This window comes from Chiloscyllium punctatum, chromosome X, assembly GCF_047496795.1.
Source record: "Chiloscyllium punctatum isolate Juve2018m chromosome X, sChiPun1.3, whole genome shotgun sequence".
Taxonomy (NCBI): domain Eukaryota; kingdom Metazoa; phylum Chordata; class Chondrichthyes; order Orectolobiformes; family Hemiscylliidae; genus Chiloscyllium; species Chiloscyllium punctatum.
The window spans coordinates 29,918,023-29,932,149 of record NC_092791.1 but is presented as its reverse complement, the minus strand read 5'-3'; the positions used below and the strand labels follow the sequence as shown (position 1 = coordinate 29,932,149).

Here is a 14,127-nt window from a genome sequence, read left to right as displayed (position 1 = left end):
AATCATTCATAATGTTGAAGGCAGAGGGAAATAGATTCTTGATGACCAAGGGGAATGAAAGATTATTGGGGATATGCAGGAATGTAGAGATGAGGTTAAAATCTGATCAGCTGCGATCTTGTAGAATGGTGGAAAAAAAAAAGAGTGGCTTACCCTTGGTCCTTCTTTGTATGACAATACCACTAGGCTTTTGCCTCCACTATTTCTTCAGGCGTTTATCTGGACACCTCAGCTGGAGGGAAGGGGATGGTGGATGTGGGTGTCCTAACACGAGTAGGACCAGCCTTGGCTTCAGAGTCAAGGCTGGCATTCCATGAATCACAAAATACTGGTATCCAAGTTCAGTGGGTAATAGGGAAGGCAAATGGAATGTTGGTTTTTATTTCAAAGGAAATGGAGTAAAGGTTGGGATATTTTGCTAAAACTATACAAGGCATTAGTCAGATCACAGCTGGAATACTGTGAACAGTTCTGGGCCCCTTATCAAAAAAAGATAGACTGGCATTGGAGACAGTCCAGAGAAGGTTCGCTCAGCTGATCCCAGGGACAGAGGGATTGTCTTATGAAGAGAGGTTGAGTAGGTTGGGCCTGTACTCATTGGAGTCTAGGAGAATGAGAGGTGACCTCATTGAAACATACAGATTCTAATGGGATTTGACAGGGGAGATGTGGAAAGGTGTTTTTCTTCTTGTGGGAGAGTCTAGGACCTGACGGCATCATCTCAGAGTAAGGAGTCACATATTTCAGCCAGAGCTGAGGAGGAATGTCTTCACCAAGAGGGGAGTGAATCTGTGGAACTCCTTACTACAGAGGGCTGTCATAGGGTCACAGAGATGTACAGCACGGAAACAGACCTTTCGGTCCAACCCGTCCATGCCGACCAGATACCCCAACCCAATCTAGTCCCACCTGCCAGCACCCGGCCCATATCTCTCCAAACCCTTCCTATTCATATACCCATCCAAATGCCTTTTAAATGTTGCAATTGTACCAGCCTCCACCACTTCCTGTGGCAGCTCATTCCATACATGTACCACCCTCTGCATGAGAAAGTTGCCCCTCAGATCTCTTTAATATCCTTCCCCTCTCACCCTAAACCTATGCCTTCTAGTTCTGGACTCCCTAACCCCAGGGAAAAGGCTTTGTCTATTTACCCTATTCATGCCCCTCATGATTTTATAAACCTCTATAAGGTCACCCCTCAGCCTCCGACGCTCCAGGGAAAACAGCCCCAGCCTGTTCAGCCTCTTCCTGTAGCTCAAATCCTCCAACCCAGGCAACATCCTTGTAAATCTTTTCTGAACCCTTTCAAGTTTCACAACATCTTTCCGATAGGAAGGAGACCAGAATTGCATGCAATATTCCAACAGTGGCCTAACCAATGTCCTGTACAGCCTCAACATGACCTCCCAACTCCTGTACCCAGTACTCTGACCAATAAAGGAAAGCATACCAAATGCCTTCTTCACTATCCTATCTACCTGCGACTCCACTTTCAAGGAGCTATGAACCTGCACTCCAAGGTCTCTTTGTTCAGCAACACTCCCGAGGACCTTACCATTAAGTGTATAAGTCCTGCTAAGATTTGCTTTCCCAAAATGCAGCACCTCACATTTATCTGAATTAAACTCCATCTGCCACTTCTCAGCCCATTGGCCCATCTGGTCCAGATCCTGTTGTAATCTGAGGTACCTCTCTTCGCTGCCCACGACACCTCCAATTTTGGTGTCATCTGCAAACTTACTAACTGTACCTCTTGTGCTCACATCCAAATCATTTATATAAATGACAAAAAGTAGAGGGCCCAGCACCAATCCTTGTGGCACTCCACTGGTCACAGGCCTCCAGTCTGAAAAACAACCCTCCTCCACCACCCTCTGTCTTCTACCTTTGAGCCAGTTCTGTATCCAAATGGCTAGTTCTGCCCGTGTTCCATGAGATCTAACCTTGCTAATCAGTCTCCCATGGGGAACCTTGTTGAACACCTTACTGAAATCCATATAGATCACATCTACTGCTCTGCCCTCATCAATCCTCTTTGTTACTTCTTCAAACAACTCACGAGGCTGGGTCATTCAGCATATTCAAGGCTGAGACAGACAGATTCTTAATCAGGGAAGGGAACGGAGGGTTATGGGGGAGAAGGCGGGAAAGTGGGGTTCAGGCTGATCAGATCAGAAATCTCAGCAGGTCTGGCAGCATCTGTGGAGAGAACTCAGAGTTAACTCCATCCCTGAGTTACGAAGAAGGATCACTGGACCTCAAACATTAACTCTGATTTCTCTCCACAGAGGTGGCCAGACCTGCTGAGACCTTCCAGCAATTTCTGATTCCCAGCATCCACAGGTGTTCTGAGTTTTGTTCTGTAAATGAAATAACCGTTTACCTGAAGGTTTTGAAATCTTTGTGTTTCCAGGCGCTGAATGGCTTCGTTCTGGTGGTGACTACAGAAGGTGACATCTTCTATGCATCTCCTACCATTCAGGAATATGTGGGATTCCACCAGGTCAGTGCTGGGACAAGTGACAGAGCAGGGGTGTAACCACATCAGACCCGACCAGCACTTTGGGAGTGGGGGTGGCAGGGTTAATGAGAAGGTACAGCATTCAGCTTCGTTAATGGGCTGGCAGTCTCCGTGGCCAGCTTGATGCCCAGGTGGCGAAGCCGGAAATGACCCACGTGGAACCATGCCCACCCGCCCCCACCATCAGTGGTCGATAGTGAACAGGAGATCGATGGTTGTGCATGACAAAGCGAAATGCAGCAGATGCGTGAAAGCTGAGATCAAAACCAATATCCCCAGCAGGTCTGTGGAGAGAGAAAAACACGGAATGTTTCAGGTTGTGTCGTTGTTCATCAGAGTTTAGATCAGATTCCCCTACAGTGTGGAAACAGGCCCTTCGGCCCAACAAGTCCACACCAACCCTCCGAAGAGTAACCCACCCAGACCCATTCCCCCTGACTAATGCACCTAACACTACGGGCAATTTCGCATGGCCAATTCACCCTAACCTGCACATCTTTGGACTGTGGGAGGAAACCGGAGCAAACCCACACAGACACAGGGAGAACGTGCAAACTCCACACAGACAGTCACCCAAGGCCGGAGTCGAACCTGGGTCCTTGGCACTGTGAGGCAGCAGTGCTAACAACTGAGCCACTGTGCTGCCCCATTGAATGGAATAATTGAGAAGGCTTGATGTCTTGTGGACTTCAGCCAGTAACAGAACGTTCTGTTTTATTGCGAGGGGAATTGAATGCAAGAGTAGGAGGTTATCCAAGGCATTGGTGAGACCGCATGTGGAGAAGTGTATACAATACTGGTCACCGTACTTACACAGAGATGTTAAAGCATTGGAAGCAGAAAAGATTTACTGGACTCATAGAGCATAGAACATTCCAGAGCAGTACAGGCCCTTCGGCCCTCGATGTTGTGCCGACCTGTGAAACCAATCTGAAGCCCATCTAACCTACACTATTCCATTCTCATCCATATGTTTATCCAATGACCATGTAAAGTTGGTGAGTCTACTACTGTTGCAGACAGTGCATTCCACCCCCCTACTACTCTCTGAGGAAAGAACCTACCTCTGACATCTGTCCTATATCTATCACCCCTCAGTTTAAAGCTATGTCCCCTCATGCCAGCCATCACCATCTGAGGATCTAACTAACTACCCACCCTATCTAACCCTCTGATCATTTTATATGTCTCTATTAAGTCACCTCTCAACCGCCTTCTCTCAACCGAAAACAGCCTCAAGTCCGTCAGCCTTTCCTCCATACCAGGTGACATCCTAATACCTGGACTGAGCAGACTGCTTTGTGAGGAAGTCCAATATCTGTTGGAGTTTAGGCGAGTCATAGAATCCCTACAGTGCAGAAGAAGGCCATTTAGCCCATCTAGTCTGTACCAACCCTTCGAAGAGCATCCAAACCCATCTCCCCACCCTATAACCCTGTATTTAGCATGGCCAATCCACCGTAACCTGCACATCTTTGGTCTGTGGAAGGAAACCGGAGCACCCAGAGGAGACGCACACGGACACAGGGAGAGCGTGCAAACTCCACACAGACAGTTGCCTGAGGCGGGAATTGAACCCAGGTCCCTGGCGCTGTGAGGCAGCAGTGCTAACCACTGTGCCGCCTGAGTCAGAAGTGACTAAATTGAAACAGATAGCATCCTAAGGTGATTGGGTGGCTGGCTTGTGGGAGAATCGAGAACATGGGGTCATTGTTTGAAAATAAGTGATTGCCCATTTAAGACGGGGATGAGGAAACATTTTTTTCTCTCTGAGGGTTGAGAGTCTTTGGAATTCCCTTCCTCAAAAGGCAGTGGATGCAGAATGTTTCAATGTGTTTCAGGCAGAGGGAGATAGATTCTTGATGACCAGAGGGGGATGAAAGATTATCGGGGGATATGCAGAAGTGTAGAGATGAGGTTAAGATCAGATCTTATTGAATGGCAGAACAGGCTCAAAGGGCCGAGTGGCCTTAATCTTGTCTGTATGTTTGTTTATACATTCATGACCCTGGCAATTGAAAGCTCAAAGTGACCTCTATGCCACTCAGTGACAGTTGGCAAGTCCTGGTTTCTTCAGAACTCTCATTGTCCCTAACGCTGAAAAGAGATGGCTTGTGTAGTGGTTTATGCTGACTGGGATCTCCTGGATTGAGGCAGGTCATTTGAGTGAAAATGGAATGCTTATGGGCAGCTCCAGGACGTTGGGTCAGACGGGTGGGTCGGTCCACATTTCGGCCAGTGGGAACATGATATCGAGGAGCGTCCTTCCCAAACTCTCGGAGCTGGGTGCCCTCTTCCCCGGACTGAGTGCAGCCAGGGGCTTGCAAACGTGGACAGTTGGGTGGCGAGTTGGGCTAAACTGCTCCATTGACCATGGGCCACACCAAGTTGGCTGGGTCGTCATGGTGGAAGGTTTTGTGGGCTTTTTACACCCCCTAACCCACCTTGGCCATCCCACAGCCACGGCATTAGCTTGGAGAGGTCAGGTAAGCAACCAAAATCCCTGGGCTGATGAGGGACTAATGTAGCCCAGAAAATTCCACTCTGATTCCTGACGCCGTTCCCTATTTTTCATGCTTGCTCTGGCCCCTCTTCTCTGTCTTGTTAGCTCTGATGCCTGTGAGACTGTAACACCACAAGGCCCATCGGATGTGCTCCACCATTTGATCATGACTGATACATATCTCAACCCCTTTCTCCTGTCTTCTCCCTGTAAGCTTTAACCACCTTAAGAACCTATTTAGCTCTGTCTTAAATGTCCTCTCAATGACTTGGCCTCCACAGCCCTCTGAGGCAATGAGTTCCACAGATTCCCCACACTGTGGCTGAAGAAATTCCTCCTCATCTCAGTTCTGAAGGGTTGTCCCTTCACCCTGAGGCTGTGTTCTCAGGCCCTAGTCTCCCCTACCAGTGGAAACATCTTCTCCACGTCCACTCTATCCGGGCCCTCGGTATTCTGTAAGTTCCAATCAGATTCCCCCCCCTCCCTCTTCCTTCTAAACTCCATCGGGTACTGACCCAGAGTCCTCAGCCTCTTCTCATAGGATGAGTCCTTCATCTCCAGGGTCATTCTGTTATACCTCCCCAGACCCCCTCCAACAGCAGCACATCCTTCCCTGAGTATGAGGCTTAAAACTGCTCACATTATTCCAAGTGATAAATGTTGCCCTCTCTGTTATAGACTGCCGTTCTGCACCAGCCTGTGTACGAACTGCTTCATCCTGAAGATCGCGATGAGTTTCGGCGCCAGTTGCATTGGGCGCTGGACCCAGTGCCACGCTCCAACATGGCGCAGTCAGGTAAGTCCATGCATCGCAAGGCAGGTGACGGGTTTGTTGCTCTTGGAGCAGTTGGGCGATGGTTTGCTGGAAATCTCTGGGAGGGGGTGGGGGTAGATTCCCCACTCTCCAGCTGAGGCAGCTTCGAAGATGCTTAGTGCGGGATTGGGTCTGGGAACTGCCTGGCATCTTGGCTCTCTCCCCCACCCTGTGCCATGACCTTACGCCACAAAGTTGGTTGCTGCAGTGCTTCGCAAAAGCCTCTCATTTTGATTCTATTCAGAGACTGATTTACTCCAACCTTGAGAAAATAGAAGGGGAAGGCATAGTTTTTAATGAATGAAAATGATACTTCAAATTCACGTCCAGAGGAATTTTCTATTTAACTCCGAGGGATGGCTCATCTCTCTGAAGTAGCTGCACCTGCTTGAACCAAGATGTTGTGCTGTTGGTTTAAGTACCCGATAATTGTATATCCATCAAGCTGTGATCTTGCAGTTTTCCAGCAATGGCTGTTAAGTTTATTTGGCTCTGTTTCCTGCATCGTTGAAGCCATTCTTTTTGCCTCTAGACATTATTGCTCTGGCTCTGGCTCATCTCTGTTTGCAGCTGAACGAATTGGCTTAAGCTCATGATGACTCCTATTGGGAGCCATTCTGGGAGATATAATCCCAACAGTGTGGAAGAAGGTCATGTGGCCCTTCGACCCTCTGAGGAGCATCCCGCCCACCCAGACACATCCCCCTACCCTATCCCTGCATTTCCCATGGAGACTACAGGACGATTTAGCACGACCTAACCGGCACGTCTTTGGACTGTGGGAGGAAACCGGAGCACCCAGAGGAAACCCACACAGACACGGGGAGAATGTATAAACTCCACACAGACAGTCGCCCGAGGCTGGAGTTGAACCCCAGTCCCTGGCAGCAGCGCTAACCCTGAGTCACCCTATCAGGTGGATTTTTCCCATTCTCAGTTAAAGTGTTTTTGTTGAGTGGTCTGCCTTGACTCGGAGTGAGTTTTCTTTCCTAATCTCTCGCTCTTCACCTCCTTCGTTCCAGGGGAATCGCCCAACCGGGGAAGGTGGAATTACTTGGCGTTTTCTTGTGTTCACTCCACTGGCGCCATAGTTCGAATCCATTTCCATGCCAGTTCAGGTGCTGTGAGCCAGGACTTAGGCCTCACACTGTGGAGCTTCACCATTATGGCTGAGGCCCAGAAAGGACAGCTCGCTCCCCACTACACGAGCAGGCTGCTGCAGGCCTTGCTGCTTCAGGGGGGTTGGAGAGGATGGCAGTCCCTGAGGCCCCAGCACCAGACTAGGCCCGAATAGCAGCCTGGGTCAGTGCTGTGCCGGAAGTAGGACACCCAGCGGTGCAAAGAGAAGCTCAATGATCTTCTGTGCTCTGCCAGGGCAAGTGCCACCATCCCCCTCTCCGACACGCTCGATCTCAGCCATTGCACACTCATCTCCCCAAGGCTCATCGACAACGTCGCTCACTATCACATGCATCATGCCCACTCAACAACTCTCAGCCTCCTGTACCACTCCCCCTTCCTGCTCTCTGACCCTCAATGGGCTCATCTCCCCCCACCCTACCTTTCTCGCCATATGCCACAGCGTGGAAGGGAAATTCCTTCCAAGGTGCATTCGAGTGCAGCCCAACCATTCTGCTAATGCAATCTTTATGTTATTCTTCCCAAAGCGCTCCCTTTGGTCTGCTCCCACCCTCACTGCCTTTGAGAAATCCCCTTAAAAAGCCTTCACCTTGACCTTTTGGCTCTGTGCACAATATTTTCACCTTTCCCTGCCCGGTACCCGTCCCCTTGTGTGATCTTGGACTCTCAAGGTGAGCTTTTACAAGCGCAATAGCAAACCAACTTGATGTCATTTCCCACTTTGTTGAGACTCTCATTCTAATATCAAATAATAACGATGGCTTTCTGTATTCCTTCCAAGTTCCCGCTGATTCATTTGATCCTGCCCAGGGACTCTTGTTGCAAACTCCCACTTCATCTTCTTGTTGCAAAGTATCAGTGGACTCTGGTGTTCTTCCTGTACATTTTTGCCTGAGGTTTCTCAACAAGAATGACATCTTGCAATGACAGAAGTCTTTTAGACATTATTAAAAGTCCAACTGTGCTCCAACAGGCTCATAAGCAGTGCAGCACATTGTCTGCAGAGTTGGGGGGGGTTGGGTGGGATTGTGGCAGCGGGGTAACATCACGAAACTAATAATCCAGCGACCCTGCCTAGTGACTTGGGGATATCAGTTCAAGTCCCACCATAGGAACTCTCCGTGCAGGTGGGGTCCGAACCAGGGGTTGCAATCGAAGGAGATGGGGTAGGCCATTTCGGACTGAGATGGAGGAAACGTGTCATCACCCAGAGAGTGCGGAGCCTGTGGAATTCTCGGTCACAGAAAGTGGTTGAGATAAAAACATTGAATGTTTTCAAGAGGGAATTTGATATAGGTCTTGGGGAATCAAAGGGTGTGGGGGAGAAAGCGGGAACGGGGGACTGAGTTGGATGGATCAGCCAGGATCAGATTGAATGGGGGAGCAGGCCTGAAGGGCTGAATGGCCTACTCTTGCTCAGATTTTCTACGTTTCTATTTTGCCCACTGACTTCACCTGTCAGTACCCCTCTGCAGACTCTCTGTGTCCATCCAAACCACTTGCCTTCCCACCTATTTTTGTTGTATCTACAAACTTGGCTACAGTACATTTACTTTCCTCATCTAAGTCATAAAAAAAGTTTGTAAATAACTGTGACCCCAGCACCTCCCCCCCTCCTCACTTATCTATACTCTCCGTCTTTTATGAATTAGCCAATCAGCGATCCATGCTAAAATACCACCCCCCCAAAACCAAAGACTCTTATCTTCTTAAGCAGCCTAATGTGGTTCCTTTCTCCACATTATAGAGTCATAGAGATGTACAGCATGGAAACAGACCCTTCGGTCCAACCCGTCCATGCTGACCAGATATCCCAACCCAATCTAGTCCCACCTGCCAGCACCCGGCCCATATCCCTCCAAACCCTTCCTATTCATATACCCATCCAAATGCCTCTTAAATGTTGCAATTGTACCAGCCTCCACCACTCCCTCTGGCAGCTCATTCCATACACGTACCACCCTCTGTGTGAAAACGTTGCCCCTTTGGTCTCTTTTATCTCTTTCCCCTCTCACCCTAAACCTATGCCCTCTAGTTCTGGACTCCCAATCCCAGGGAAAAGACTTTGTCTATTCACCCTATCCATGCCCCTCATGATTTTATAAACCTCTATAAGGTCACCCCTCAGCCTCCGACGCTCCAGGGAAAACAGCCCCAGCCTGTTCAGCCTCTCCCTGTCGCTCAAATCCTCCAACCCTGGCAATATCCTTATAAATCTTTTCTGAACACTTGCAAGTTTCACAACATTTTTCTGATAGGAAGGAGACCAGAATTGCACGCAATATTCCAACAGTGGCCTAACCAATGTCCTGTACAGCCGCAACATGACCTCCCAACTCCTGTACTCAATACTCTGACCAATAAAGGAAAGCATACCAAACACCTTCACTATCCTTTCTACCTGCAACTCCACTTTCAAGGACCTATGAACCTGCACTCCAAGGTCTCTGTTCAGCAACACTCCCTAGGACCTTACCATTAAGTGTATAAATCCTGCTAAGGTTTGCTTTCCCAAAATGCAGCACCTCACATTTATCTGAATTAAACTCCATCTTCTCAGCCCATTGGCCCATCTCTTAGCCTTCTCTTGAGTATACTAGGCAAAAGTGAGGACTGCAGATGCTGGAAACCAGAGTCTAGATTAGAGTGGTGCTGGAAAGGAACAGCAGGTCAGGCAGCATCCGAGGAGCAGGAAAATCGACGTTTCGGGCAAAAAGCCCTTCATCAGGAATCTTCCCTTGGATATACGTCTACTGTTCACATTCATGTCTCTTTGTGAGAGCGAGCTGCACTGCTGCCTGTCAGGGAAGAGGTGTATAAGGCGGATTTGTTTTGGGGTGAGAATTTCAGACAATGGAGCAGAGGTGGCTGCAGGTTCTGTGGGTCGCTCCTTCCACCCTGTGTATTAGCAATGGCCGTGCAACAAGGGGAGAGGCTTAGTAAAGTGAGAGCCAGGGAACTAGGCCTAATCCCAATTTGCTCCTCAGGCACTGTGTCAGTTTCAGGGGAAAGCAGCAGAAAGCTGACTTGCAGAAGCTGCCAGTTCAGCAGCAGCGGACTCTCCCATTTATCTCTCCAGCCCCCGAGGCGTCCAGCCTCATTCCTGCCCGAAACGTTGACTCTCCTGCTCCTCGGATGCTGCCTGACCTGCTGTGCCTTTCCAGCACCACTCTGATCTTGACTCTCATCTCCAACATCTGCAATAGCCACTTTCGTCCAGAACTGAGGCCATCCAGCCAGCCGGAACTCACTGTCATGGGGAAGAGTTTATGGGTTTCCGCACAGGCAGTGCCTGCAAATAATTGGCAGGTTTGTAAACTGTGAGGGGGAGAGTGTGGAGCTCCACAACAGGACATTGACAAGTTGGTGGAGTGGGCGGAGAGGTGACAGATGAGGTTCAATGCAGTGAAGTGTGAGGTGATGCACTTTAGTTGGAAGAACATTGAAAGACAATCTAAAATCAGGGGGACAATTCGAAAGGGGGTGCAGGAGCAGAGGGAGCTGGGTCTATCTGGTACAGATCATTGAAGGTGGCAGGACAGGTGGAGAGAGCAGTTAATAAAGCACACAGTGTCCTCAGCTTTATTAATAGGGACATAGAGAACAAGAGCTGGGAGGTGATGTTGAACTTGTACCAGACCCTTGTTAGACCTCAGCTGGAGGATTGTGTCCAGTTGTGGGCCCCACACTATAGGAACGATGTGAACACATTGGAGAGAGAGAGGGCAGGAGGGATTTACCAGAATGGTTCCAGGGATGAGAAACTTCAGTGAGGAGGAGAGATTGAAGACGGGACTGTTCTCCTTGGAGAGAAGGAGGCTGAGAGGGAGATCTGAGAGAGGGTTCCAACATCATGGGGGGAGAGGGCTGGACAGAGTAGATCGGGAGAGGCTGTTCCCACATGGAAAAGGGACAGGAACGAGAGGGACAGAGATTGAAAGGGATGAAGTGGGGGGGAGGTGAGGAAATTCTCCCCCAGCGAGTAGTTAGGGTCTGGAATGTACTGCCTGGGAATCTGGGGGAGGCAGGTTCCATTGAGGCATTCAAGAGGGGCATTGGATGGTTATTGGGATAGAAATGGGGTACAGGGGTATTTCCACAAGAAAATGGCAGGAGATTGGCACTAAGGGATGGAACAGGTGGAGGCATGATAGGCCTAAAATCCTCCTTCTGTACTGGAACAATTTGGCGAGTCTTTGGTTGGAGAGCTACTGCAGTAAATGGCAAATTGAACTGTTTTGTGTGTCATTCCATCCAGGTAACAGCACAAATGTTGACGTTATTACGAGGTACGATCCACAGCAACTCCCCCCAGAGAACTCCACTTTCCTCGAGAGAAATTTTGTTTGTAAAATGCGCTCTCTCCTCAACAACCCCTCTGGCTACATGGTAAGAAGGCATTTCTGTAGTGTTCCATTGAAAATGAAAGGCTTCCGGTTCAATGATTCATTAGAGAAGGGTTCTGGATGATGATTTTGATAAAAGCGATGTGCAAGGATATGGGGGGAAGGGATGGGAGATTGGCACTGGGCAATGATACTCATTTGAAGAGCCACTGCAGACACGATGGGCTGAATGGCCTCCTCAGGCATGGTAACAATCCTGTGATGCTTTGTTATGATCTTGGACCAGCCCATCAAATTTGTGTTACAATCTGGCGAGGGAACCAGTCATTGTTATTTTGGTCGTAGACTGAAGGGGCCTTACTACGAGAGGAAACTCACTAGATTACACGATTTTGAACAAATGACAACATCTGTCTATAACATTAGAACATTAATGCAAACTACAAAATATAAAAACATAGAAACGAGGAGCAGGAGGAGGCCATTCGGCCCTTCGAGCCTGCTCCCCAACTCAATCTGATCCTGGCTGATCATCCAACTCAGTCCCTGTCCCCGCTTTCTCCCCCATTCCCTTTGATCCCTTCAGCCCGAGGAACTATATTGAACTCCTCCTTGAAAGCATTTAATGTTCTGGCCTTAATTGCTTTCTGTGGGAGAGAATTCCACAGGTTCCCCACTCTCATTTCTCCTCATCCCAGTCTGAAAGGGCCTACCCTGTATCCTTAGACTGTGACCACCCCCCAGTTCTGAACTCCCTGGTCATCGGGAATATCCTTTCTGTATTTACCCTGTCTAACCCTGTTGGAATTTTATAAATTTCTATGAGATCCGCCCCCCCCCCCCCCCCCTCATTCTTTGAAACTCTGGTGAATATAGTCCTAACCGATCCAGTCTTTCTTCAGACATCAGTCCGACCATCCCAGGAATCAGCCTGAGAAATGTTCGCTGCTCTGTAATGCCCTTGCCAGCAACAAGTTCCAGACCCCCACCCTCTGGCTGCAAATATTCTCGATTCCCCTTTCAAAATTTCTGTCAATTTATGTTAAATCGATATCCCCTGGTGCTTGACATCAGGGAAATAGGCCTTTGCTGTATCTACTCTGTCTGGACTCCTTATTGTTTAAGAGTGTGGCGCTGGAAAAGCACAGCGGGGTCAGGCAGCATCCGAGGAGCAGGAGAATCAACGTTTCAGGCATAAGCCTCATTCCTGAAAAAGGGCTAATGCCCGAAACGCCGATGCTCCTGCTCCTCGGATGCTGCCTGACCTCGCTGTGCTTTTCCAGCGCCACTCTCTCAACTCTGATCTCCAGCAGCTGCTCTGATCTCCTCACTGCCTCCTTTATTGTTTAATCAAGGTTTGTGGAATTAGTGAGAAAGTGGATTAACTCAAATCCCCTGATTGTAGCTCTCCCCTGGGTGTAAGTGCACAGCCCTGATGCCCTCTTGTGGTGTAGTGGTAGTGTCCCTACCCCTGCCCTGAGGAAACCCAGGTTCAAGTTCTACCTGCTCCTTTAGTGTGTAATACCATCGCTGAATAGGTTAATTACAAAATGGGTGAAACAAATTCAAACATAGATTAAATGCGCAACCCTTTGTACTGTTGCTAACTGGCAGCAGCGTTTAAATTGGGGAGTTAATCAGTGGGGCTGTTCTGAGGGCTTGTGCCCTTTTGTAAAAGGCACCAACTAACTAAGTTAGGAAGAAAAATGATATTTTGTTCATTCGGCCTTTTGACAGCCTGCTGTGACTTGTTGGAGAGCTGTTCTGGAACAGAGCACCCTCCTGGCCAATACAGGACAGCCCAGAGCACCACCACTTGTCACTGAGTTGCTCTCATTCTGCTTTTGAACGACTCCCACTTGAATTGATCCCATTGTTCTCTTTTCCTTTTCTCGTTGATGTGCTCAGGCTCTAAACGTTGAAGGCAAGCTGAAGTACCTCCACGGGCAGAACAAGCGGGCAGAAGATGGCACTCTCCTACCTCCACAGCTGGCACTCTTTGCCATCGCGACCCCCCTCCAAGTGCCTTCCATCCTTGAAATCAGGACCAGAAGTGCCCTGTTTCAGACGAAACACAAGCTCGACTTTTCGCCTGTTGCCTGTGATACAAAGTAGGTCACACTGTCGATCCTCTGACGGCGCCATTAAGGGGCTCTTGTATTGGTCTTGGGGTAATGTTTCATAAATGGCCTCTTCTCCTTCGATGGCCAGCTTTGGGTGGCAATTCTGTGAGAGGAGTAATTAAGGCAGAATGTTGACTCCCCCCCTGTCTGTTTCTTGTTTCTAGGGCTAGGATTGTGCTGGGTTACTCGGAACTGGAGCTGTGTATGCGAGGGTCGGGATACCAGTTTATTCATGCTGACGACATGCTTTACTGTGCGGACAACCATGTTCGATGTAAGTCCTGGACAACCGCCCGCCATCGGCCATGAGTTGGCTTGAATTTTATTCTCCCCTGTGTTTTCTTTCATTCCTCCTGTCTCTATTTCACTTCTGCTGCCCCCATCGGCACAGCGTTGCACATCTCTGGGACACCTGCACTCACCAACCCCACCGCCCCGTGGCAATACACTTCAACCCCCCCTCCCCCTCTGCCGAGGACATGCAGGTCCTGGGCCTCCTCCACCGCCACTCCCTCACCACCCGATGCCTGGAGGAAAAACTCCTCATCTTCCACCTCGGGACCCTCCAACCCCATGGCATCAATGTGGTTTCACCAGTTTCCTCATTTGCCCTCCCCCCATCTTACCCCAGTTCCAACCTTCCAGCTCAGCACCATCCTCATGACCTGTCCCACCTG

General features: G+C 49.2%; 1 protein-coding gene across 2 annotated transcripts in view; it reads left to right on the top strand.

Moving 5' to 3' along the window:
* Positions 1 to 14,127, top strand: part of LOC140471194 (aryl hydrocarbon receptor-like) — a 107,906-nt gene that overhangs the window by 76,615 nt on the left and 17,164 nt on the right. For both annotated transcript variants that reach the window (XM_072567091.1, XM_072567092.1), the window contains exons 4-8: positions 2,417 to 2,506; positions 5,706 to 5,823; positions 11,240 to 11,370; positions 13,236 to 13,438; positions 13,615 to 13,724. In XM_072567091.1, coding sequence (XP_072423192.1) covers positions 2,417 to 2,506; positions 5,706 to 5,823; positions 11,240 to 11,370; positions 13,236 to 13,438; positions 13,615 to 13,724 — 652 coding nt within the window. The remainder of the gene's footprint in view (positions 1 to 2,416; positions 2,507 to 5,705; positions 5,824 to 11,239; positions 11,371 to 13,235; positions 13,439 to 13,614; positions 13,725 to 14,127) is intronic.